The sequence below is a fragment of the Phacochoerus africanus genome, chromosome 15 (genome assembly GCF_016906955.1).
Source record: "Phacochoerus africanus isolate WHEZ1 chromosome 15, ROS_Pafr_v1, whole genome shotgun sequence".
Taxonomy (NCBI): Eukaryota; Metazoa; Chordata; class Mammalia; order Artiodactyla; family Suidae; genus Phacochoerus; species Phacochoerus africanus.
The window spans coordinates 44,164,548-44,190,182 of NC_062558.1; the positions used below are offsets into that span (position 1 = coordinate 44,164,548).

At 48.6% G+C, this 25,635-nt stretch overlaps 2 protein-coding genes across 14 annotated transcripts in view; one reads left to right on the plus strand and one right to left on the minus strand.

Annotated features, from left to right (window-relative positions):
• HPS4 (HPS4 biogenesis of lysosomal organelles complex 3 subunit 2) lies at positions 1–23,979 on the minus strand. 9 transcript variants are annotated; one of them, XM_047760921.1, is made up of 15 exons: positions 23,888–23,976; positions 22,838–23,001; positions 21,711–22,241; positions 19,743–19,833; positions 17,987–18,130; positions 14,584–14,691; positions 14,036–14,152; positions 12,619–12,713; positions 11,934–12,006; positions 10,022–10,058; positions 9,289–9,385; positions 7,823–8,717; positions 3,195–3,327; positions 2,626–2,734; positions 1–813 (listed from the first exon to the last, which is right to left on the minus strand). In XM_047760921.1, the coding sequence occupies exons 3-15, from the start codon at positions 21,749–21,751 to the stop codon at positions 642–644; spliced, it is 2,112 nt and encodes a 703-aa protein (XP_047616877.1). In that variant the 5' UTR covers positions 21,752–22,241; positions 22,838–23,001; positions 23,888–23,976; the 3' UTR covers positions 1–641. The 9 variants fall into 9 exon arrangements, with proteins under 9 accessions (XP_047616877.1, XP_047616878.1, XP_047616876.1 ...); XM_047760922.1 differs by having other exon boundaries at positions 23,884–23,976; XM_047760920.1 differs by lacking the exon at positions 22,838–23,001 and having other exon boundaries at positions 23,888–23,979.
• Positions 23,490–25,635, plus strand: part of SRRD (SRR1 domain containing) — a 29,094-nt gene continuing 26,948 nt past the window's right edge. For all 5 annotated transcript variants that reach the window (XM_047760931.1, XM_047760929.1, XM_047760930.1 and 2 more), the window contains exon 1: positions 23,490–24,188. In XM_047760931.1, coding sequence (XP_047616887.1) covers positions 23,623–24,188 — 566 coding nt within the window. In that variant the 5' untranslated portion in view covers positions 23,490–23,622. The remainder of the gene's footprint in view (positions 24,189–25,635) is intronic.

Sequence of the window (25,635 nt, forward strand, 5' to 3'; positions counted from 1 at the left end):
TTTGTCACTAGAGATGTCACCATTTATTCAGAACTCAGCTTTTTGGCTATTTTATTTTTAGCCCTTAGAAACTTGTTTCAAGAAAAAGAGACCAAAGTTATTAACATCACAGTTTTCAAAGGGAATCTCAGGTATTTCCAGTAATCATCTGGTTCGGATTTGGGAAAATGATTTCATCCTGTGTCCTGCATGTATTTTCATAAAATGTCTGGCTGTAATGTAACAGAACTGATGTTCTACGTGCCACACCGGCCCAGAAACACACAAACGGATGCTGTTCCCTTTCACGCAGCCACCACTGAAAAGCACAGCTCTGCTTTTGCACCAAAGTCTTTTGGAAACTCCTGTTTGGGATGCTCACTCAGGAGGGACCGGCAGCACATCCCACTTCCAAGCAAGGGGCACAGTCTAGCCTGTCCCCACCCAGTTCACAGTCTTGCTGACCTGAGGAACTACCCCCCTCCAACCCCAGTCTTCAGAAGGAGTAACAAACACTCCAATGTTGTTCCAGTCCTTAAAAAAGGGACTATTCCAAGAAAAAAAATACAGGGACTTTCCCGTTTAACAAGGCAGAGCTTCCTTTGCTGGGCTGTGATGTGACAGTCATCTGCTGGGTAATGAATGTCTGCTTGGGGCTCGGTTCAGAGCAAGTTCACCCCATGCTTCAGCAGCTTCTGCTTGGCTTTGCCTGGGAGGCTGAAGGCACCATCCTGTGGGCTTGGGAAGCCAGAGCTCCGTGCTGCTGATGCCAGCTGCTGGAAATAGGTCTCCTGGACAGGGTTGCAGCAGGCATACACAGCTGTGGAGGCATTCCTGTTAGAGGAAGAAGAGGCAACAGTCCAGTGCTGCCTGTGCAGGACTCAGACCCCAGAGGCCCCTGTGAGGCACTGGTTATTGGCCCACAGGACAAGTCATGGACTAGTCATGATAGCCATGGAGAGGGGATAGTGCGGCCTGCTGGCTGTGAGCGTGGATCTGTAGTCACATACACCTGTAGCTAACCCACCCGTGACTTCCTGGCTGTGAGCCCTTGGCTAAGTTACTCAACCCTTCTGAGTCTCAGCTTTCTCATCCATAAAATGGACATGACAACAGTAAATTCCCTCACTGAGATCATTTTGAGAATGAATGAGTATGTACATTCACCATTGCTTAGCACAGGGCCACAAGGTGGTTGATGGATCAGATGCTGACATTTAACTTGTTTCCATCTCATAAAATAGCCTCCAGCCTCCAAAACAACCAGTTCCCAAGCTATAGACGCAAACCACATCTAGGTTGCTAATGAGGCAGCAGCTCTGACTTAAAGCCAGAAGAGACACATTTATTTTGGAAAGACATTCAGAAATATTGGCTGCAGATGGCGCTGGGCAACAGAAATGCGCACATTCCTGTGTGGCAGGTGACAGGCATTAGGAATTTGTCACCATGACAGTGGAGTCAAGGGCCCACACCCCTCTCTCTCTTGACCACACTGCCCCCCGGAACTGGAAATGCATGAGGAGGGGGTACACGCTTTAGAGGTGAGACACCTGGGTTCAAATCCTGACTGTGCCACTAAATAAGAATGTGGCAGAACGAGTCATCCATCCTATTCGTGCTCCAATTTCCTCGTCTATAAAGTGAGGTTTAAAAAAACATACTTGGAGTTCCCGTCATGGCGCAGTGGTTAATGAATCCGACTAGGAACCATGAGGTTGCGGGTTCGGTCCCTGCCCTTGCTCAGTGGGTTAACGATCCGGTGTTGCCATGAGCAACTGTGGTGTAGGTTGCAGACGCGGCTCGGATCCAGCGTTGCTATGGCCCTGGTGTAGGCCAGCGGCTTCAGCTCCGATTAGACCCCTAGCCTGGGAACTTCCATATGCCGCAGGAGCGGCCCAAGAAATGTCAAAAAGACAAAAAAAAAAACCAAAAAACAAAAAACCATACTTGACCAAATCATTCCAAGGACTTAACTGAAAAATATACACAGAGAAGGCACTCCCCTTCTGACCCTGTAACTTGCCTTATTTTCTGCTACCGGTTTCATAAGAGAAGCATGTAGAGAGAAAAAGTAGAATTTGGTTGGTTAAATACTGCAAATGACAATAATAATGAATCTAGATCTTCTGGCATGAAGGTTTGCAACACGTGAAAAAAAGGAACTCGTAAAGCAGCACATTAGAATGCTCCCGTTTTCTAGAACCATTAAAATAATTTAAAATACTAATCATCTATCTTTTATATGCGAAAAAATAAAAACCAAAAGACACAACAAAACTTGGAGTAACACACACCACAAACTAGTAACTGGGTATCTTCGGGGGGGGGGGGGCTGGTGAGGGGAGGGTAATGTTTCACTTGGTGCAGGACTTGTTAAGTTAGATGCACTTCAGCATTGTTTGCGGCAAAAAGACTGAGCTGAGCCCCCCAACCCCCACAGTAACAGAAGCCCCAAGATGGCGAGGGCCTTAGGTCCCCTTCCTGCTGTACCTGGTGCCTAAAGCAACCTGAGCCCCAGGATGGGACCAGCAAACACATGCCACGGGGAAGCACAAGGGGAGATGACAGCAGCCACTGGAGCGATCACAGAGGGCCGGGAAGGTGGCTCCTGGTGCAGGGATGAGTGACCCAGGGGACGCTCACCTGACGGTTACCTCGTACAGTGTGGGCAGCCGGGCGAAGTCAGAATGCATGAGGCTGACGGCGTGGAGGAAGCGGCGGTCCTGGGCTGTGGCCTCCTGAGGCAGGTTGGCTTCCAAAAGAGGGCATGGAAGTTGTGAACAGCACCCACCCCAGGACTGTTAACTGGGACAGATCAAGGCCTCAGCCATGAGTGCAGATGCCAAGGGCCAGCGGGACAGAGGCTGGGATGCTGGGTCTTGCAGTGGCACCTCCCACAGGAAGCATGGCACCCCTGACAGGAAGCAGCATGGCCTCTGCACATGCATGTTTGAATCGGGGGGAGGCAGCCTTATACAGATATTTGAACATGTGTGCGCTTCTCTCAAAACACTGGAGAAACAGCTAAAAAAGGACAAATGAGCAAAGAAATGTCTGCCATGAGGATTTGAACCCAGTGGGAGCTGGGCTCCAAGTGAGAAGGCAGCATCCTGAGTACAGGGCACCACCCCGTGTGCTGGCCGGGTTTCTGAACCCCACCCACCTCCCGGAGGCACCTGGAGCCTCGGGGACCCTTGGACCTTGCTCCTTACCTGCCAGCACATTCTGGACGCGGTCGTAGTGAGTGAAGTTGTAGGTTCTGGCCATGGAGGCTGCCTGGTCCCGGGGCAGTGTCTCGCTCAGGTGCACCTCGAGCCCATTGAGGGACGCCAGGCTGCCATGGTACTGTGGAGACCGGGACAGGGCAGGCTGCAAAGTCCAGCCAGCGTGCCCCCCACCCCCCACTCAGCAAAGCACCCACAGGACCTGACTTAGCAAAACTCTGGCCAGTGCTTTGACCGGATTTTGGAGAAGTCCTGACTTCCGCCCTTATGTTCTAATGCTTTTTGAACTTGTAGAAAATTCAGGAGATAGAGGAGAACAGAAAATAAATTTTAAAAGAAAGGAAAAAAAAGGAAAAATGGCCCATAATTTCACCATCTAGACAGAGCCTCTGCCGGCGCCCTGGTGCACCTCCTCCTGACCATGGCCCTCCTGCCCTGGCTGCACGGCTTTGGGTACGGATGGCCTGCCCCCCCACCCCCAGTGCTGCTCCACAGGACTGAGAAATTGTCCACTGCCTCCCTCCAGTGTGGTTCCAGCCACTGCTCTCAAAGGACAGAGGAGCGTGTGTGGTTTTCTGTGCTGTCTGGCTCCAGGAGGAACCCAGCTGAGGAAGGCTGTCCAGGAGGTGAGACCCAAACACCTGTATTTCACCCCAGGGGGTGTCATGTGCAGGCACAGGTGGGAACACGGGACTGTCCCAGTGTGTATGATGCTTTGTTTATAAACCGAAGAAGTTTATAAACCATAAATGATGATCTATACTAGTTTTATAAGCCAATGATACAGCATGAACTTTGTTCTTTATCCTTAAACTGCTTTCCTGCAACATCATTCTCAAATGGCTGAGCTCCATTTTGGGCCCAAGCAAGTACATCAGTCCCGTCCCCATAGATTCAGTCTGAAACAGGGCCTGCTGGGGCCTCCCGGGGGGTGGGATGGGGGCTGCTTTAGCCACAGGAGGACTCTGCCCCAGGGCAGCAGCTGGCTCCAGGTGAAGGGCATCCTGCTCAGCTTCTTCCCAGCCAGAGGACCAGGGCAAATCACTGAATTTTCTGTGCCTCATTTTTTTTTCATCTGCTGAGTGGATGAAGTCAAATAACATATACTGTACATGTTAACATGCTACCCACCAGGCAAGAATTTTCATAAAGTCAAGAATATGAAAATGAGCATTATTAGGGAAGTGGACCTCTTTGATGAGCTCTTGTCCCTGGACTCACATGACTTGTCCCTGGACTATTTTACAACAGCTGTGTAAAAAAAATAAGTGCATGTAAAAGGTACAAAGATGCAAAGAGAATGTTCTGAGATGAAAGTCATGAAGCTCAAATGTTATCTGGGGGAGCGTTCTGGGCTTAAGTTAGTTTTTCTATCTGAATGTCACAGAAATGATACTTAAAGGCAGTAAGTCTGGCTCGCAGGTTTTATGTTACACCCTCATCTCTGCATCCCCAGGGCCCAGCAGAGTGCGGGGCCCCCAGGAAGTGCTCAGTAAAGCACCATGCAGTGACTGACAGTGGGCATAACTCATGCCAGGCACCGTCAACTCCTGAGCTGTGTGGGTTGAGTCCAGGATGTGTAGTAAGGGGACAGGAGGACAAGCAGCACTTTGTCCCTACTCAGATTCCAGGAACAGTCTCACCCACAGTTAACAGATGCAGGCAAGGCTCCTGTTTGAGCAGGTGTCTGTGTGGACAGGATTCACCATGAGGTCAAGTCACAGCCTTGCTGGAGGTTTCTGGACCTCAGGAATCTTCAACAGTCATCCCTCCCACCCCCAGCTGGTGCCCAGGGAAAGGGACCATGGGGACAGAGAGTGAGCTGTGCCAAACCCCAAGTTTTCTCTGTAGGCACCAAGCACCACTTCTGGAATCTTCTGCCTAATTTGTCCTCAAGATAAAATCACTTAACCATCAACACAGTTAATCACAAGACCTTATACCAGATGACACGTGGACAGTTTTCTACTGAAAACCAAGTGCTTGCGTATATACCAGGGATCAGCAAACCACAGCCTGTGGAGCAGCTCCAGCCCATTGACTATTTCTGTATAGCCTGAGCACCAAGAATGGTTTTTATATATTTATATGGTTAGGAAAAAAATCAAAAGAATAATATTGTGACATGTGAAGATTATATGAAATTCCAATTTTTGTGTCCATAAACAATGTACTGGAACACAGCCACCTGTTTATTATAGTTGTTTCTGTACTACAACAGCTGAGTTGAATAGTTGTACAAAGCAGAAAACATCTGCTGTGCGCTCCTTTGTGTTAAAGTTTGCCAGCCGCTGAGACATACCACCACGTACGAGACCCTTAGCACAGCCCTAGAGACACAGAGCTGGGGCTGTCCCTGGGTCCTCTGCTTTCCAGTCCACAGCAAAGCAAGTGGTTCCAGTGTCAGTGTCCCCAAACAAGCAGAAGAACTGATGCAGGAACATGCATTTGCTCAGAAGCACCAGTTTCAAGGCAGAGGGGTGCTTTGTCGTATTTTATGCTAGCACACTGACCTCAGGCTTTGTCTGCTATACACACACAGCCCCATGTCCTACTGTAGCAATGAATAATTGATCTCTGTAGTTGAAGGTCAATGAGATGATTATTTGGGGTTTTGAGCAGGAAACAGTGGCTCTATGCTGCCCCCTGGTGAAAGCCTTACTCCGTTCCTTCTGAACCAATCCTGACCTCTCTGGGCTGCTCCCCTACCCAGCTCCCCGCTCCCCACCCTCAGCAAAGGGCAAAGGTGGCAGTTGATCCGCTGATAGACATGATGGCAAAACAACACAGGGCATCTTGGCCTGTGTCCGTCCCATGGGAGCTGTGCTCACGGTGGCTTCTGAGCTGTTGTTTACCATTCTGCAGGTGGTTGGCTTTTCCAGACAGCAGCAGAGAGTATGGAGGGAAATCAGGTCAAGTGTTCTGTGTGTAGGTCTGGGACAAAGAGGCAGTAAGGGCGGTCGCCCACGGCCTGCAGGTCTGATTGCCCGCCCTGTTCTCAAACCACCAAGCTGATCAAAGTCACGCCCTAGCCTTTTCAGAAAGGACTAGTTTCCCTTTTCCGTATTACTGAACTCTTTCCTACCTAACACCAAACTCTACTTTCCTTGAAAGCCCAGAGCAGTCACTGTCCTGACAAGGACGGGCAGTGACAGACCAGGTGACATGTCCGTGTATCAGGGGCCACAGAGAGCAAGGCACTCACTCCTTCACCATCCTGCCTTCCATGTCGAGGTCAGATCCGCGGGGGCGGGGGTGGGGGACGAGAACAAGCAGAAATTTGGGACCCAGCATGTGCATTAGGTCTCTATATTTGAATGAGGTGGTTTTCTTACTGATAAAGTAGGGGTTACCATGCCTGCCCCAGAGCTGTTCCAAGCCTTGGCTAAAGTGGCAGATGTAAGGTATTTAGATACAGCGAATATAGAATATATCTTAATTTACATCCTTCTCCAAGAGCAGCCTGTGCTATATTTTTCGTTTTGGGGGGTTGGGGGAAGTAAAAAGAGAAAGATGGTATCCACTTTACTGCATCCAAACACAGGGCCTTCAAAATGCTGGGTCTAAGCTCGGTGCTCAGCAGGACAGACCGTGAAGCCAACGTGTCTGCTGGGAGGTAGATGCACAGAACTGCATTCATGTGTTCCCGTGCTGTCACAATGAGGAGGAGGTGGAGCCATCACTCAGAGCTATGGGGAAGGAGAAGGAGGGAGGCCACCAAGCCCCCACTCGGTGAGGGTGACGCAGGGCCTATGGAAAGGGGAGAAGCAGGGCAGGTGCTCAGAGGTGCGGTCTCTGAGGGGGACGCCGCCTTCCTCCTTCACTGCGCTCCAAGGGGACCGGCTGGCTCGTTTATGGAGGGTTGAAGGCCCTGCATGCTAATAAGATGGGCTTAGACCAACATAGATTTAAGAACAAAAACAAGACAAGCCCCAGGACACCACTCACCCTGCAGCAATTTCAACCTGCTGTTTTTCCCACTACCGCTTCCCTGCCAACTAAAGCAAGACTGTTACTATGGCAACTGGATCTCCAGCATGGGCCCAGGCCCCAGAGAAGGTCGGTTTACCACTCTGAGTGGGGAAGGGGCTGCAAGGGTTTGAGAGGAGGTTTCTGGAGCGAATTAACATTTCAGATGTCTCAGGCTTTCTCAGAAGGAGCTTCAGACACAGGGTAAGTCGGGGTTAGTGGAGAACTCCCACCCCAGGTGGTGACACTGCAGGCTGCAGGCACACAGAGCCTAGGGCTGCTGGGCCAGGGACTGAGGCCTTTAGTGTGGCGGCGCAATAGCAGCAGAGTGTGGTCATCGCCTACGGGACTGCACTGCACCCACACTGCTGATGGGGAACCGGAGGCTCAGAGAAAGTAGAAGAAGCTGGAAAGGGCAACACTTGTGGATGCCTTTGCACTTGGCTCCATGCCCTGTACTGGACACTCACCTACCTCCACAAACACCCAGGGAGGCTGCCACCTCCCCACTGTATGAACAAGGACGTTTTGCAGGAGGTCATGCAGCGAAGCCTGAGCCCCCATCCCCTCCCTGCCTCTCCACACTCCTAGAAGGCAGGAGGGGGCTGTTAGGTGATGGTAGGGGTGGGGGGTCGGTGCACACTCACCACCTCCTCGATGGCCGCACTGTCTCCCAGCAGCGGCTCCTTGGCCAGCAGCGACAGCACCAGGCCTTTAACACTGTGAGTGTAGAGGTTCATCCGCACAAGCCCCACGCTGGATGTCAGGGTTGACCCGGAGTTGGTTCTGCCTGGGGGTTCTGCCAAGCCGGAGCTGAGTTCCTGACTGGGGGCTGAGTGGCTCTCATGAACCCCATCACCACGTTGCTCTGCGTCTTGTTTCTCCAGGGGAAGCTCAGGTCCTGTCTGCCTCGAATCTAAGCAAGGTGATGGCAACAGCCCACTTGTCCTTCCAAGGGTCTGGCTGCTGTCACCAGGAAGGTCTCCAAGCTGTTCCAGGGCTCCATTCTGGGGGAGCATCTCAAGAGCAGAGGTGTGGAGAAGGCTGCCGATGGCTGTGCCCCCAGGCAGGGCCTCAGGTAGCTTGGGTTCAGGGTTGCCAGTGTCACCGACAGAGTCCCTGCAGCCAGGAGCCCCCCTATCTGGGGCACATACAGGTGATGAAGCAAAATAACCTGAGGATGCTCCCATTTCCTGAGCTTCTGGAATATGGATTTCAGACAAGTCTAGCTCCTCTCCTGCCCTGAACAAACCAGGTTCCTTCCCCAGGGAGCAGCTGAGCCCAGGCCCCTTGCTCCAGGTGGTGTGGGGCAGTTTTACAGGCTTGATGCTCTCCAGATCATGGCCAGACCAGTGTCCATTCTCCCAGTTGCCATTTGACCAAGCAGTGTCAGGAGACGTGGGCTCAGGGGAGGTCGTGGAGGTCCAGATGGTGGATTCCACGTGCTCAGGGGCATTTTCTTCCAGGACAGCTGTGCTCAAACCCTTCTTTGGAGGGCGCTGGGCTGAGGGCTCCTGGAGTCTGGCTGATGATGCTGGGGCACTAGCAAGCAAGGTGGGCATGAGGAAGGAGCAGGTGACCAAGTGCGGGCAAGGGCCCTTCTCTGGGCGAGACTAAAGCAGTGTTTCCCTAAAACGCACGGGCATCCCTGACAAATGGGTGCTGAGGCCAAAGAGCCTAAGACGAGGCCATGGTCAAAGCAGAGGAGTGACATCAGGATCACCTACTGGAAGCGGCAGAGCCCACTGACTCAGAGGCCACCACATTTGGAGGTGGGCTCTGAGGCCTATACAGGGTTCTACACATATACTATGGGCGACTTTCATGATGAACCCAGGAAGGAGATGTAACCGGGTCCATTTTATAGATGAAAAAATTGAGGTTCAGGCAGGGAATGGACTTGCCCAAGGTCACACAGCCTACAAGCAACAGATCTGGAATTTGAAACCTGCGCTCATCTCATTAGGCCAGGTGCCTCCTATCTACAGGCTGAAGCTCCAGATGCCCTTCCAAGGCAGAACATGGAGAAAATGGAATTATGGAAGAATGCGTGGTCCCATGGGCAGCTGTGCCCAACATGTGGTTTAAGAGGAACCCCTGTGAGCCTGCTCACCTGGTCACAGGCTCCCGGGGGAACTCATGGAGGCTGTCGGCTTCTTCTTCGGTCAGGAAAACACGCACAATCTGGACATTTGGAGGGAGTGCCACTCCTGGAATTGCAAAGCAATGTGGACAGGGCTCACCCCCGGATCAGAAAAGATGGGAGGGGGGCAGGACCTGTTCTTGGGGTAATGCTAGCTCAGACAGCAGCTCTCTGAAGCACTCCTCAGCCCAGAGCAAAAGCCACAGAACTGCAGCTACAACTTCTGCAATCAGCAAGGAAAAGCCCACATAGGCAACTTTGCTCCCAGAGTGACTTTTAGTGGCACTTAAAAAAAGGGCAGAAACTAGAAAAAAGCACTTCCAAGTGGCAAAAGGGATCTGCCCCAACTTATGCTTCAAAATAAAACAAAATCCTCCTCTTGGGGACACCTCCATTGTGGCAAAAGACCTTTCTGGCGGTTGCCACTGATCTCACCCTTTCGTATTTGTGACCTTTGGGAACTTATTTGTCTGGCAATGGTGAATTAAGGAGGACCTGAAAACAGGGAGTGAAAAAGTGTGCCTAAAATCAGGACCTTTACAACTAGGAATTGATGGCTAATTTTGTCCTTGAAGCTCTATTTTTGTAATCTTACGGTCAATGGAATAACCCCATGGGACTATTGGGTCTTTGAAGTGACTTGAATAGGGACAGGCAGCTTGGAGACCATGCTCAAGGTGCAACAAGGCACCTCACTACTCACTGTGTTCCTGCAGGGCATCCCCTCCTGTAGGTATTCTCTGAAAATAAACAGGCACAGAAATTGGTACTGGGCACCGCTTCCTCCCCGACCTAACCATCAGGATTGCATGGTGCCATCTGTTCACAAAACGTAGCCAGGCCCAGAGTGCTGGTCCCAACCACATGCCAATAGCGAGGCAGATGGAACAGAAGCTCCCTAAGCTGCCTGCTCCCCACCGAGGCCGGGGTCAGGCAAGAGCTGGGCCCACGCTGGCTGGGGGTGGCTGTGCCATCCAGAATCACAGCAGGCTTTGCATTCTGATTTCTCAGCTTCTCCTCTGGGAATATCAGCAAGCCTGCATGTTCTCTCTCAGACCTCCAGAGAACACAGCTTCTGGAACACAGCCTTATCTGCCACAGCCCTGGCACAGAACTCATACAGATCCCAACAGCAAAAGTGCGAAGGGCCTGTGACCCTCACGGTAAAGGATTCAACCTCAACCAGATGCAAGGCCCATTCTTTCTCCATCTGATTTACAGTTACGGTGAGAAACAGAAATTTTCTCGAAAGAAAATTTCCATCTCCACCTAAAGGCTCCAAAATGACCCAGCAAAACAAAACAAAAAACAAACTGCTTTTCTAACCAGAATGACTTTCACGCCTATATTTCATAGGCTTTCTTTTTTTTTCTTTACATAAGCTAACTCTAGACAAAAATTCTTTAAAAAAAAAATTGCATATAATTCCCTCGCCCACAATTTAGTGCTGTGAACATTGGGCATATTTTCCTTTAAATCTGCATTTTTTTTAATACTTAGAGGCAACATTATATAAAATTTCACTTTTCAGCTTGAAAGAGTGACATGCAATTTCTGTCATTAAAGCATCTTAAAATGCTTTAAAATGCTTAAAATGTCATTAAAGGCCATTTTAAACAGCTGACTAAAACTTTATGATGTTTAAAGTGGTGCAGGTGAAAGAATCATTTCTCTATTTCAGACCAGCAATTGGCAACCTGTCTGTAGAGGGTGAAGCTAGTAAATATCTTTGACTCTGTGGCCATACAGTCTCTTGCAACTACTCAACCTGCAGTTGTAGCTCAAAAGCAGGCCCATAAAACTCTGTCTCTAGGCAGCTGGCCCGCAGGCTATGGTTTGCCCGCTCCTACCTTAGACATTTAGAGTTATATCTGATTTTTCATTGTCATAAACCCTGTTGTGATACAGTTTTGATTCCTAGGAGCTAAATGATTAGGAAAAAGGCAATGGCATCATCAATCCTCCCATTACCAAGTAGTTTACCAGAAAGGTTGTTCTAGCAACATGCGCCCCACAGTGGGAAGGAGCTGCAATAGAGCCCCAGACACATTTTAAATGTCTATTGATTTAATAAGTGTAAGAAGCTAGCCTTATGACACATATAAAACCATAGCTTCATTCACTAAGAATAAACCAGTAAAAGAAAACACGAACTCAAAGGAAACATGCTAGATACCAGCAGTGATGACTTCTGTGCCATCCAATTGCAAGCAATTTTATTCTCAATGAGCACGGATGACTTTTCCTTCATTATAGAAACAAGTAAACATAAGATGGAAGTATTTTAAAAGTTTCTGTTTCCTAAGTCATCTTCTACCGTCTTTCTCTGAAAAATCCAACATCTCTTTGACCTAAAGGCCATTCTTAAGGGAAGTCAAATTCTCATAGCTCCACTTGGATTGAAGAAAAGCCAACTATCCAAGTCTACTGTGCAAAAGAAAACATTGTCTTTCAGTTTCACTCTTAAGGAAAACCACACAGATGGACCTGGGATCCTGACAAGGACAAGACGGCAGCCGCCCCCATCCACGTAGCACTGGGCATCAGCCTCGCCTGACACAAAGACAGTCATGCCGGAGGAAGTGTCTCACCCAGGCGAGTGAGCTTTACCATACCTGGTCCTGATGTGCAGCTCGATGAAGCAGGACCTTGGCCGTGATGGAGGGCGGGAGCTGGGTATTGACGATCCTGGGGAGTCAGACACAGGAACACAGACACAGAAAAGAAACACTTAGAACTCTGGTCATCAGAGAGCTCTGGGTACAGGGCAACAGTCCCCCTGCCTCCACGAGGCCTGGAGGAGGTCTGGATGGCTCTTGGGTGCTCGGGTCAAGAGGCCCTCCAGCTGGGTGAAGAGGTGCAGTGAGGTCTAGGAAGCCAACCTGAGGTGGACCCGCCATGAGGCCGCAGGAGCTAGAGCGGAAGCTGAGGCAAGTGCATGGGGCCCGGGCAGCAATGGGAAGGCACTGAGGGCCTCCTGTCCCTCTCCTGACAGTGCTGGTGGCTGCCACCCAGGGTTGGAGACTGAGCACCCCAAAGGCATACTCCATCCGAGGATTTCATGGACCTCTTCAAAGCTACCTTTTATATCCTTAACTCTTTTCTGGACACAAGTTTCAAATTTCCCAACTTTGCTCAAAGATGTCAAGACCTTACAAAATCTAAACTACCCGCTGTTTGCCTAATAAAACCACCCACAACTGGCCCCCTGCAGAGCTCCCCAACCATATCTGGAGGTGGCCGGATGGTCAGTTCTGTGGCAGGTGGCAGGGTGGAGGAGAAGAATCTGGCATTACTCACAGTCCCTTATAGAGGATGCAGCCAGCTAGAATGTGAGGGGAGCGCTGGCAGGTCTGTAGAATGAGGGCCGCCTTCAGCAACAGCAGGGGCTCCACCTGTGCCGGGCAAGAAACACACCACAATTCAGCACACTCACGGTCAGCAAGGGACGGTGGGGACGGGGGTTTTGGATAGCAGACGGACAGGTCAGAACCCACGCCTGGAAGGAGAGGTGCTACATGGCACCAGCTGTGTCACGCCTCTTACACCCAGAACGGCTGCCACCACCAAATGCCAAAGTCTTGGAACAAGGAGGCCTCTCTGGAAGCTGGAAGTTAAAGTAAATATGGCATATGGCTCTTCATAGGCGACAGCACAGGTTGCCAAGGAGACCCTGACTATCAACACTGAGGGCAGGAGGCAGCGGGAGAGGGGTGCCTGACTCTCAAATTCAGGTCATGGAGCCAGGTGAACACACTCACCCCCAAAGCCTGATGATGAAGTGAGACAAAACGTAAATGACAGAAAGCAAATGCCCAGGAAAGGGTATTATTATTTTGCTAGTGCCCCAGAAATGGTAAAACTCATGGAGTTCCCACTGTGGCACAATGGGATTGGCGGCATCTTGGAAGCGCTGGAACACAGGTTTGATGCCCAGCCCAGCACAGTGGGTTGAGGATCCAGCATTGCAGAAGCTGCTGCTTAGGTGGAGACAATGGCTGGGATCTGATCCCTGGCCTGGGAGCTCCATATGCCTCAGGGTGGCCAAAAAGAAAAAAAAAAAAAGAAGCTCTCCAAACCCATCCCCTTTCTAGCAGGGTCCCCATGCCACATCTCTGTTAAAGGGACACCGTCACCTACAAGCATTGACACCTCACAGAGGGCTGGCTATACAGAATATGCCCCATCCCCTGAGATGCTTGGAGTGCAGGCAGGTGGTTCTTTTTTTGTTTCTTTTTTCTTCTTTTTTGGCCACTTTGTGGCAGGAGTTCCCTGGGCCAGTGGATCAGATCAGAGCCACGGTTGGGACCTACGCCTTTAACCCACTGTGCTGGGCCGGGCATCAAACCTGCGTTCCAGCGCTTCCAAGATGCCACCAATCCCATTGTGCCACAGTGGGAACTCCATGAGTTTTACCATTTCTGGGGCACTAGCAAAATAATAATACCCTTTCCTGGGCATTTGCTTTCTGTCATTTACATTTTGTCTCACTTCATCATCAGAACAGTTCTGGAAGGCAGGTCTAATGTGGCTATTTTCTGGGTAAGAAGAGTGAGGCTCCAAGAGGTGACCTGACTTGTCCAAGCTCACACGACTTGTGAGGGCTGCGTGGAATCCTAATGACCCTGTGGACTGAGATACAGCTCATTTAAGGGAAAAAACAAGTGTCCAGAAGCCTTATTCCTAAAGGCAACGAGCAAGGGGCTGAGCTTGTTACTTTGGTTCGGTCCAGGTTCCAGAGGGAGTTGAATATCTTGTGCAGGTCACCCGTGTCCCTCAGGATCTGGTCGATGAAGGTGTCCCACTCCACGCTCAGTGCTTCCCGAGAGCAGCTCTGAGACAGAAACAGCCATCGGTCACTACCCGAGATTCTGAGGGACATGCTCTCTGGTGAGGACCCCAGCTATCAGCAAAACTGTCCCCACACAGGAAACTGGCCAAAGGGAGGGCCTGTTCTGAACTTCCCACACAGGCAGGGCCCCGACCTCCTGATAACCTGCCCCCACAGCCCAGGGGGCCGGGAGGGGAGGGCGGAGACCAGGCCCTGCTCTTCCCAGCTGTCCCAGGGAGGAGCGGACGGGAGGAATGCTTGCATGGATGGGACTTAGGCCACAGAGGAAGAAAGGCATTCCAGGGCCCTCAGCCTTGTGGCTGGGCACCATGTGCTTGTGGAAAGTACCAGACCCCAGGGTAAGCGCCATGTCCTGGCAGCACCAGTTTTGGTAAAGAGGTTCCACCTGAGACGCGTCAATACCATCTTCATACCTCGTATGCCAGAGAAACAGGTCCATTGTAAAAATGAAATAAGCCAATGAGCTGGTCCAGAAGCTGCTTGCAGCTGACATCAGGGAGCTCCACAGCACAGCCCAGTGCCTATAAAAAGGAGACCAGGAGCACTTTCTTTTTCTCTAAGGCCAAGCCCAGAATCCTGGCATCCAGGGCTAGCTATGGCTAGAATCCACTGGCCCATCAAAATCCTTCTTCTCTGAGGCCCGACACCCTCCACCAGCCATGCCAGTCTCCGCAGGGAACAAATACTTTTTGTACCCACTCAGGTACCCGACCTAAAATGCCCCCTGTTTTCTGTTCATTTGCCTGGGGCTCACCCCGCCCCCTATGCCCACCAAAGATTCCAGCACCCCCAGGGGCCTGTTCTCATCACTCCAATCAATGCTGACCCCTCTCCTAATCCCTCATACTGTCAGTACTGATCTTTGGACCCTGGATGTTTCATTTGGGTTTCACTGCAAACACTAGACTCAAACTGTTTCAAATGGCCACCCCATCTCTCCAGCTGGATGGAGTGTTTCCATCAAGAGCACAGCCGGGATGATCACACAGTCCTGGGGCTCCAAAGTGCCGAGTGTGGTGCTCAGTGCCACAGAAGATAAACACCAGCTCGGTTAGAAAGTAATCAGGCTGTAGGTTTAAAGAGCCTGAAAAAAGTTGGTATTCTTTGACTCAGTAATTCTACCTGTAGGACTCTTTCCTAAGGGAATCATCAGAAACTTAAACAAACAAACCAACCCTGACAGAAAACAAATAAATTTTAAAAATGCCTTCTGAGGAGTTCCTGTCATGGCTCAGCAGAAACGAACCTGACTAGGATCCATGAGGACATGGGTTCAATCCCTGGCCTCGCTCAATGGGTTAAGGATCTGGCACTGCCATGAGCTGTGGTGTAGGTTACAAACACGGCTCAGATCCAGCATTGATTTGGCTGTGCTATAGGCCAGTGGCTACAGCTCCGATTAGACCCCTAGCCTGGGAACCTCCATGTGCCTTGGGTGCAGTCATGAAAAAAGACCAAAGAAAAAACCAAAACAAAAAAAAAAAAAAACAAAAAAAAGCCCTCTGAATGTAAGCTCCACTGAGGCAAGGATCATCATTCCATCTGCAGATGTAATCCAAGCGGAGCAGTCTGTACACAGTAAGTGCCTACTTCTCCAGTTAATCTACAGACTGAATGAAATCCTAATAATCCCAACCAGCTCTTCTTTAGAAACTGACAAACTGATTCTACGATGGAAATACAAAGGTCCTAAAATATCCAAAGCTTACTTGGAGAAGAATAAGTTTGGAGGACTTACATCATCTGATTTTCAGACTTATTATAAGGCTACAGAAATCAAGACAGTGTAGGACTTGGAGTTCTCATTGTGGCTCAGCAGGTTAAGAGCCCGACATGGTGTCCATGAGGATGCAGGTTTGATTCCTAACCTCACTCAGTGGATTAAGGACCTGGTGTTGTCACAAGTTGCCACGTAGGTCACAGATGCAGCTCAGATCTGGCATTGCTGTGGCTGTGGCATAGATCAGCAGCTGCAGCTCCAATTCAACCCTTAGCCTGGGAACTTCCATATGTTGCAGGTGCAACCCTTAAAAGAAAAAAAAGAAAAAAGAAAAAAAAGACAGTGTAGTAATTGTATTGAATCCTCAAAAAGATCAATGGAAAAGAAGAGAGAGCCCAGAAATAGAACCATATTTAAATGGTCATTTGATCTTCAACAAAGGAGCCACAGGAATCCAATAGGAAAAGGAAAGTTTTTTCAACAGTAGTGCTGGAACAACGTGATATCCATATGGAAAAAAGGACCCTTGGCCTTTACTTCACACCATATACAAATGTTTATTCTAGGTAGGTTATAGACCTAAATTTAAGAGCTAAAACTATGAAACTTACAAACAAAAATCCGAGAATGTCTTCTCCAATTAGGTAGGCAATGGTTTTAGACAAGATACAGAAAACAACAATTGTAAAAGATGGAAGTTGCTGTTGTGGCTCAGTGGTAACAAGCCCAACTAGTATCCATGAGGATGTGGGTTCAATCCCTGGCCCCGCTCAGTGGGTTAAGGATCTGGTGTTGCCGTGAGCAGTGGTATAGGTTGCAGATGCGGCTTGGATCCCATGTTGCTGTGGCTGTGGTGTAGGCTGGCGGCTGTAGCTCCAATTCAGCTCCTAGCCTGTGAACTTCCACATGTCGCATGTGCAGCCCGAAATAAGTGAAAACAAACAAAAAACAATAACCATAAAGGATAAAATTGATAAATTAGACTTTATTAAAACTAGAAGCTTCTGCTCATCAAAAGACATTAGGAAACTTAATAGCCACACCACAAAGTGGGAGAAAATATCTTTAAAATATATATCTGACAAAGAACTGATATTCAGAGGATATAGAAGGAACACTACAACTCAAGAAAAAAAGGAAAACCCAATTTAAAAAACGGGCTAAAGCTTCGGACAATTATTTCCCTAAAGAAGATATACACATAAAAAGCCTTAACATCATTAGTCATTGGGGAAATGCAAATTAAAACCACAGTGAGATACCACTTCACATCCACAAAATGGCTAAAATTAAACAGACCAACCTCGCCAGTGGTGATGAGGATGTGGAAGTATCTGGAATTTGCATACACTCTTGGTAGGAATATAAAATGGTACAACCACTTTGGACAAAAGTCTGGCAGTTCCTTATGAAATCAAAAGACACATACCCTTGACCCTGCAATTCCACACCTAGATCTTACCCATGAGAAATGAAACATATGACTACAAAGAGACTTGTGTAAGAATGTTTCTAGAACCTTTTTCTTAAGTGCCCAAAACTGGACACAGTTCACGTGTCCAGAAAAAGGATGAATAAATAAGTAGACTGTGATACATTCAGACTCAACAATAAACAGGAATGAAGTGCCAATACATGCAACGACGTGGATGAACCTCGCAAACATTAAGCAGCGGGACAGCAGCCTATGGAGGAATGCGACATGCATCACGTCACTCATACGATGCTCTAGAACAGGCAAAACTAATCTACAGTGGCCAAATTCAAAACTGTGGTTACCTGGGATAGGGGTGGGGGTAGAACTGAGGACATAAGGGAGCTTCCTGGCATGATGCTAACATTCTGTATCTCATAGGGATTTGTGTTACACATTGGCATCATTCATTCAAATGATACACCCAAGATTTGTGTGTTTCATCATATGTAAATAAATTTTACCTCAAAAGAGAGGAAGAACCACAAGCAGATACTGAACTCTAGTTAATGTTCTGCATGCTGGAATATTTGGATTGGGCAGGGAGGCATATACTTTCTAAACCCTCCAAGACAAGTGACCCTTGGTAGCCACACACCCGTTGGCTCCGGGTTAAACTTACCCAAAGGAAATCGCCGTCCACTTTTATAGCGAACTTAAGTTTCCGCAGACGGATGAGGGCGGGAGGAGAGCCAGAAATGTCAGAAATACAGTGGACAGCCCCGGCAATCTGTCCACAGAGCAACTCCTGTTGGTCAAGCAGGGTCTGGGAAAAGGGGCAAATTCCAGGCGTGAGGTTGAAGCTTTTAAACTCTTGCATCGTTCCTTAGAGCAGTGGTTAGCAAACTAGCCTGCAGGCCAGATGGACTCTGCCACCTGTTTTTATATAATCCATGAGCTAAGGATGGTTTTGACATTTTTTTAAGGTTGACAAAATAACAGCAACACAAAAGAATATGTGACAGAGCCCTTACGCGGCTTGCAAAGCCTAAAACACCCCTTCATTGGCCCTTTTTAGACAAAGTTTGCTGAACCCTGCCCAGAATGACTGAACTATCACAGACACCCACAGTGAACAAATCCGATGATTGCCCAGAACTACATTTCTGTTCCTGGGATTACAGGTATTTACATGGGTAGAAGCGTGAGCCTTTATCCCCAGTCAGAGCCCCTGCGGAGTGGCCAGAGCAGCCTAGTCTAATCCCCACTCTCCAAGTCAGAGTGTAATCACATGAGCGAATATACAGATCTCCTAACTAATCTTCGAACTAAACTGTGGGGCGGACAGACATTATTCGATACAACAAAAAATGAAGAACTCCTGCCTAAAAGAGCTGAACTTGAACCTAATCAAGACTCTAGATCTTACTGCTAGTTTAGAGGAAATGCCCTGGGAAGAAGACATTAAATGATACCATCATGAGGAAGTAATCAGCCCAATCCAGAGAGGGGGATGTGCTGATGTTCTTCTGCATAAGTGACCTGGCTTCTTCAATAATTCAGTGCTGGGGGTGGGAGGAGGGTGAGGAGTGTTGTTATACAATAAAAGAGACTTAAAACATAAAATTTCCAAATCATGTATGTGGACCTTGTTTGGGTGCTGATTAGCAGAAGAAGGGGCGGGGGAGAAAGGGGGAAGGAGGAACGGAAGGACTAAGTACATCGAAGATAATAAAGGCAAAATTTCAATATGATGTATTAGATGATATTAAGGAATTATTGTTACTAATTATTGTCACTTTGCTGAATGGGATGTTAAAAAAACACATCATTTTTGGTGAGAGCTGCTATTTGGTACTGGTGAGATGACACAATGTCTAGGATTTGCTTCAACATAGTCCAGGAAAGAAAAAAGTGGGGGGAGTTAGGATGGGTCCTATAAAATTGGTCAAATGTTGAAAATTGCTGAAACTGGTGATGGGCCATGTGAAGGCTGATGATAGGCTCCTTTTTACTTTGGCATATGTTAGAAGAAAAGTTTTTATCCAACGGGGACAGACAGAAAATCTTGACAGTAACAAGAACTAGAGAAAGCCTAAGTTCTGGGGTGCCTGGGCACCTCAACACCATGACAATAACAAATAGGACAATTGGGAACAAGAGAGTATGGAGTTCCAAGACGGCACAGCAGGTTAAGGACCCTGCATTGTCACTGCTGTGGCATGGGATTGATCCCTGGCCTGGGAACTTCTGTATGCCTTGGGCACAGACCAAAAAAAAAAAAAAAAAAAAAAAAATAGAATAAGAGAGTAGAAGTGGCAAATGCCTGGATTATGCAAAGAGAACTGTCCAGATGGAAACCTTCCACAGACCTTTGAAAAGTCACCACTTGAAGACAGTGGGATCCCAAGGGAACAAGAAGATGCTGTGTAGCTTACCTGAGAGGGATAAAAGTAACAGATGCCGGCTCTGGTTGGATCTCCTTCTCCCTTCACCTTGGAACCATCATAAAGGAAAAAATAATTCCACCTGGCAAGAGAACAAAAGGGAGCCGTGTTTCCTTCCATCCCGTGAGCAAGGCCTTGTAAACACAGCTTCCTGCTGCCCAGCCAGAGAGGGGCTCATTTCTCAGTATTTGAAAAGCCTTCTCATGGCCCCAGGAGAAAGAACCCAGGAGCTACAGAGAGATAAAACCGTTTCATGAGGGCAGTCAAGTCAAACTAAAAATATGCCTCTATCCAGCCCCCAAAGACAGAGGAGCAGCTAAGGAAAGCCTGGGTGCCCGAAATGACACCTCTGACTTGAGATGCTGAACCTTAACTCTATTACCATGTGGTTTGGTAAAGTGTCTTTTAAGGCTCTGATAACAAAGTAAGTTAGGAATGTCTTAGTCCCCTCATGACTGCTGGGCACGATCTCTGGAAATAGTCCGTTTACCAGGAATTCATTTAACACATATTTGCCAAGGGCCTGCGGTGTGTGCTACATCTGCCAGGCCAGCCTTGGGTCGTGGCGAGCAAAGGGAGACGGGAAACGTAGTCTTCACTCAGGATGGTGAGTCTATGACAGGAAAAGTGGGGGTGTCTGAGAGTTTCCAAAGAGGCACCACACCCCTCTCTGCCTGTCAAAACCTCACTGGTCCTTTAATGCGATCCCTCATCCAACCTCTGATCCCCTTCCAGCACCCCCACCCCAGAAGCTCTCTTCTCAATTTCCATAACCCTCTACTCTTCCCTGAAGACTCAGGGTCTACTCAGGGGTATAATTACCTCTTTCAGACCACAAAGCCAACTCCCCAGGCAGGACCTGGGATTTAACTCTCAATCTATGAAAGCACACGTCAGGCCAGAGCGTATGACTGCTCTGTCTCACCTGCTCTTCTCCCCTGGACCATGCCCTCCCCCTACCACCCTCCTTGGCTCCTACCTTATCTTCCTGATGACAGGCACTAACTGTTTCTAGCAGAGCCCACTTAAGAATCTTGAGTCCTAAGCCCAGTGTGCAACTGGCCTCAGGGTAACTGCAGATCAAAGAGCCTCAAAAATGTTTCAAGCCCAACTCAGAAACCACTGCTGGGTGGTGCACATTTTGTAACGTATAGAAATATCAAATCACTGATTTGGGCATCAGGAACTAACATAGCTTTATAGGTCAATTGTACCTCAAACAAACAAACTCTAAGAGATCCGATTACTTGTACTTATCAGAGGCAGGGGGTAGGGGAAGGCAGAATTGGACGAAGGCAATCAGAAGGTACAGTCTTCTAGTTAGAAAGGGTGAAAGCGCCCCCACTCTTCACGGCTCACAAAACAAAAACTTGCGTGTCATTTCAAACTGCACACATATAATCCGTCACTACATCCTGCCCATTCTATTGAAACCAAGCCTCTCTCTTTCATCTCCCTGATTAATGTTTGCTGAACCAAATTATGACAGGCTTAGCCCACTTGGGTTTGAGAAGGGAACTGAGTTTCGGGCAGACATTGTGTAATACACTTCAAGAGCCAGTCTGGCCAAACCCCTTCTCCTGGGGTAATTCTGCACTGCAACCGTTTCTTGTCTCTCAAACGTGAAGAGTCCTGTGCCCACAGTATTATCAAAGCCCGCTGTAGGATCCAGCCACAGCTGTCTTTTCTACAATCTACCAGCCATGCGGGACTCATCCAAACCCTGCAAGAGGCTCATGTGGTTACAACACATCAGCTTTGAAGAGAAATGGCCCCACACTTGATTTCGCTGCTCTGAGGAAAAAGAATCTTCCCCTCCCCTGCACTTAATAAGATCAAGTGGCTACTTAAAAAAAAAAAAAAAAAGTCAGGGAAATCTGCCTGAGAATTTTCAGTTACACCCAAATATCCATTCAGCAGTCTTTCAGGAACTAGAGCACTGAGAGCCTTGCTACTCACCAGGAGGCTGACTTTGTCTCTGGCAAGGTGGAGGTGGCCATTTATTCTCCGGTGGCCTTCATTCTCTTTATCTGGGTTTTCTTGTCCAGTCTAGCTTCTTTCTCCCCAGTAGTGACAGTTCCTCTGTGTCCCCAATCCAGCAAATCCAGACGTGGGAAGCTTTAAGTATTTCCAGTCACAACGGTCACCTGTTTAGTTTTCACTCAGCATGAAAATACTGCTTCCCTTCCTTCTAGGCACTTCAGTCCCATTAATACCTCCACGCCTCTCAGAACTCTGGGAAGGAATATAATAAAGCAAGAGAATTCTACCAGAAAAGTCAAATCCACCAATCGGATTCAAATCCATCAGCTCTCTGCCCTCTGCAGAACAACCCCTTCGAAGAGTTTCTCGCCCAGGAAGGCTAACAGAGGAGATGCATGCTGAAGGCAGTGCTCTAAAGCAACCTCTAGCTTGTCTGGTTCAAAGCCATTCTGAAGGTTGTTTTTAAAAAGTGTTGAAGCTTCCCGTTTAAACATCCGTGCCTTGGCCCTAAAATAAACACAAGGAATAGATTATTTCAGAATCCCATGAGTGAGCATGTGACCCAGCAGGGTGAAGCAAATGCTTTTCTTCAAAAGAGCTTTCCAGAAAGTTGAAAAGTGTGTTTCAAAATACAAAAGAGAGGGGAGCAGGCCTTCCAAGTAAGTCCTGTAGTTACTTGAGCAGTATGTCACACAAAAGATAAGTAACTGGTGTGAAAAAGCTCTGGGTATAAAGGACAGTTATACAAATAAGGTGGTTGCTGTAGTAATAATGGGACTCAAATTAAGGAACTGTCATCTTGACAGCCCCCAAAATAATCTGAACATGTAGAATCCCAGAGCTGAGCAAGTTTCTAAAAGACAATAAAGAGAAAATTTACCAAGTGGCTTTCAGACTCCCACAAGAGGCAAGAGAACTCAAAGCATCATGAAATTTCAGACTCATAAGGCATGCTGCCATCTCTTACTCTAATCTTTCTCTTTTGGAGTCCTCTTCAAAAACTACCTTGCCAGTCTCTGGCTTACTCCTTCGAGACAGGCAGTTCACAGTATTAAATCTATCCTCCCACCAAGCTGAAATTGCACACCCACACCCCCACTAACCTTCACACACTGGTCTGGAAAACACTCTCCAGGAAAACAAGGTCTAATCTTTCCACAAGACAACCCTCTGGTCACTTCAAAACTGTGTTCCTTCTATCACTTTCTCCAAGCTTAATCTCCCCAGCGTCAAGGTTTCAAATGCTTTTTCACCATCTGTCATCTTCCTAGGAACACAATAGGAGTTTTTTGGTAGGTTAAGGATCCGGCATTGCCATGAGCTGTGGTGTAGGTCACAGATGTGGCTGGGATCCTCTGTTTCTGTGGCTGAGGTGTAGGCTGGCAACTGTAGGTCTGATTGGACCCCCAGCCTGGGAACCTCCATGTGCCGCGAGTGAGGCCCTAAAAAAAGGCAAAAAAACTCCTTTGGTAGAGAGAAGACCCTAGGGAGGACATCACTTTATTTTGAAGGCTGTAAGCTCTCTATGCCTTGGGGCGGGCCTCCACAGGGACACAATCATGGTACCTTGAAGCATATTCCGATGCCTGTGGAGGCGGCATCTAAGCCCGCTGATCCAAGGACTGCAGCCTGAAACCTCCATCCCTTGTTCTCAGAGTAGTGGGTCCTACACTGCCAAGTTCCTCTCGCTTATTTTTGCAAGGTCCAGAAGTTGGTAATGGTCCTGGGATAGGGCAGGTATTGGGATGTGGCCAGAGAAGCTCTGACTTGGGAAGTAGCAGTAGGAAAGACCGGGAGAGTCAAGGCGTGGCCTGCAAAGCCTAGGGGATGGTGGGGATGGTGTAGGAAATGGCTCCAGTAGGCCAGCAGAGCAGGAAACGGAGCGCTAATGACTGCGAAGGTCCAGGAAGCGATCGGCAACCACCGACTGCACCGGGAAGTGTCTGGCCTCAGCTCCATAAGGCTGGAATTGGTGAGCAAAGGCTCGGGGCCGGAGGGTGTCAATTGGTCCCCGGTCACAGCGCGGAGAGGCCTCCCTTCCGTGTCCCCGCGCCGCCCGGCGCCGCCCACCCGCCGGAGTAGCCAGGCAGCCCGGGAATCGGGGTTAGGGACCCGGGACCCGGAGGCTTCAGAGACTCCTGCTCGGTACCTACGCGCGCCGCGGCGAAGTCCCAGGGTCACGAGCCACCTGAGCCCACCACCCGCTAAAGTTCCCGCGGAGCTGGCGCGCGCTGATGACGTAGGGCCAAGCGCGCCGCTGGAGTCAGAGCCAATGGCGGCGGCGGCGGCGGCGGAGGCAGCGGCTCTGGCATCCTGGCAGGAGGCATCTCCGCGGAGAAGGCGCTCCGCATCTCGGCGTCCGCGGCAGAGAGTAGCGGCGGCTGCAGCCCGAACCCTAAGAGCGGATCCAGAGGTGGACAGCGGAGTCGTGCTTCGTCGCATCCGGGAGGCCGGGTGAGTACGAGCTCGGTCCTGGGTCCGAACCTTCACGCCTTTGGAGCCCTCCCCAAGTCCCAGTCTGAGGATTGTGGTAGGATTTAACGGAGGTGGAGTTCTTTACAGACTGAAGCATACATAGTAAGCACTCAATAGTTTGTCATTCCTCTTAGTGCAATTGCAGCTGCGTGCCTTCGGGCAAGGTATGCAAGCTTTGTGCCTCAGTTTTCTCATCTGTGAGATGGGCAAGAAAATAGTACCTATATAGGCTTGTTTTGAGGATTCTGTAAACTAGTGAATCACTCCCAACAGTATCTGGTGCGTGGTAAAAGCAGTGCCAGCGTTTGGTATTAATATTGTGCCAATATTGGTTATTAGTGGTTCAGGGTCAGGCAACCTGAACACCTGATTTTCATCTTCTTGATAATGATCATTCGTTAATTGAGGAGCTACTGTGTGCCTGGCACTGGCTTAAGTAAGCCGTCCGGACACTTTATATGGGCAGCTCAGCGATGGGAGGATCCTGGTGGGGAGACCAGTCTCAAAGACTCATAGATAACCAGATTTCAAACCCATGTCTTTGGTAACTCCAAAGTTTGTGCTTTAAAGCTCTGCGTTATTCTGGTTTATTCCACTCTTCCACCGCTCCATTTCTTGCTGTGCACCTTAGGTAGTATTGGGGAGGAAAAATTTTTCTTCTACCCTCCTAGGTTCTTTTGGCTGGCCTAATAATCAGACTGACCCAAAACAGATTAACAGGAGGGAAAAACTAATTAGGAATGTACAGGAATCCCATAATAATATTACACTTCAAAAGTGGCCTAAGCAGGTGGCTTTTATACTTTTTAGACAAAGGAACAATTGTCTGTGACAAAATAAAGGAGCTTCGTCTTGGGGTAGCAAATTAATGAACCAAGGGAATTTTTTGTATACTTGAATTATCATATGAAGGATATTTTCATATGGGAGATTTATTTCCTGCTTTCAGGGGAGCAAAGGATAGTCTCCTGTTTCTTGGACTGGATATTTTACTTCTCAAGTAACTATAATTCCAAATAATCAACATGCCAGAGTGCATATTTGGGGACAGCCTGCCCAAAATCCCATCAATAGCACACTTAGAACTGTGCTTGACACCAAGGAAGCACTCAGTAAATTTTAACTACTTTAGTTATTCAGCATTATTGTCTTTATTTGCAGTCCTTTAAGGACTCGATAAATAGCAGGATTTGTTAATGCCTCTTCAGATCGACAGCTGAAGGACCATCACAACTGAGAGAAATCTAGACTAATTTTATGTGTGTGTCCCCACCCCCCCACCCCCACTCCCCTAGATAGGGCAGAGAGCCAGGGGTGACTAAGCCTGAGAAAAAAGCAGCAGCACCTTCTTCTAGGATACCAGGAGATGCCAGTGAGAATGAGTGTGCTTAGGAGCTGGGAGATCTCTTAAGGCACATTCCATGTA

Coding starts and splice junctions, on each gene's coding strand:
- HPS4 (XM_047760920.1), bottom strand. CDS start 21,751: ATGGCCACCTCCACCTTGCCAGAGACAAAGTCAGCCTCCTG. Junction 8,718..9,288: donor CCCCGGGAGCCTGTGACCAG/GTGAGCAGGCTC, acceptor CTTGCTTGCTAG/TGCCCCAGCATCATCAGCCA. Junction 2,735..3,194: donor CGTCCAGAATGTGCTGGCAG/GTAAGGAGCAAG, acceptor CTCTTTTGGAAG/CCAACCTGCCTCAGGAGGCC.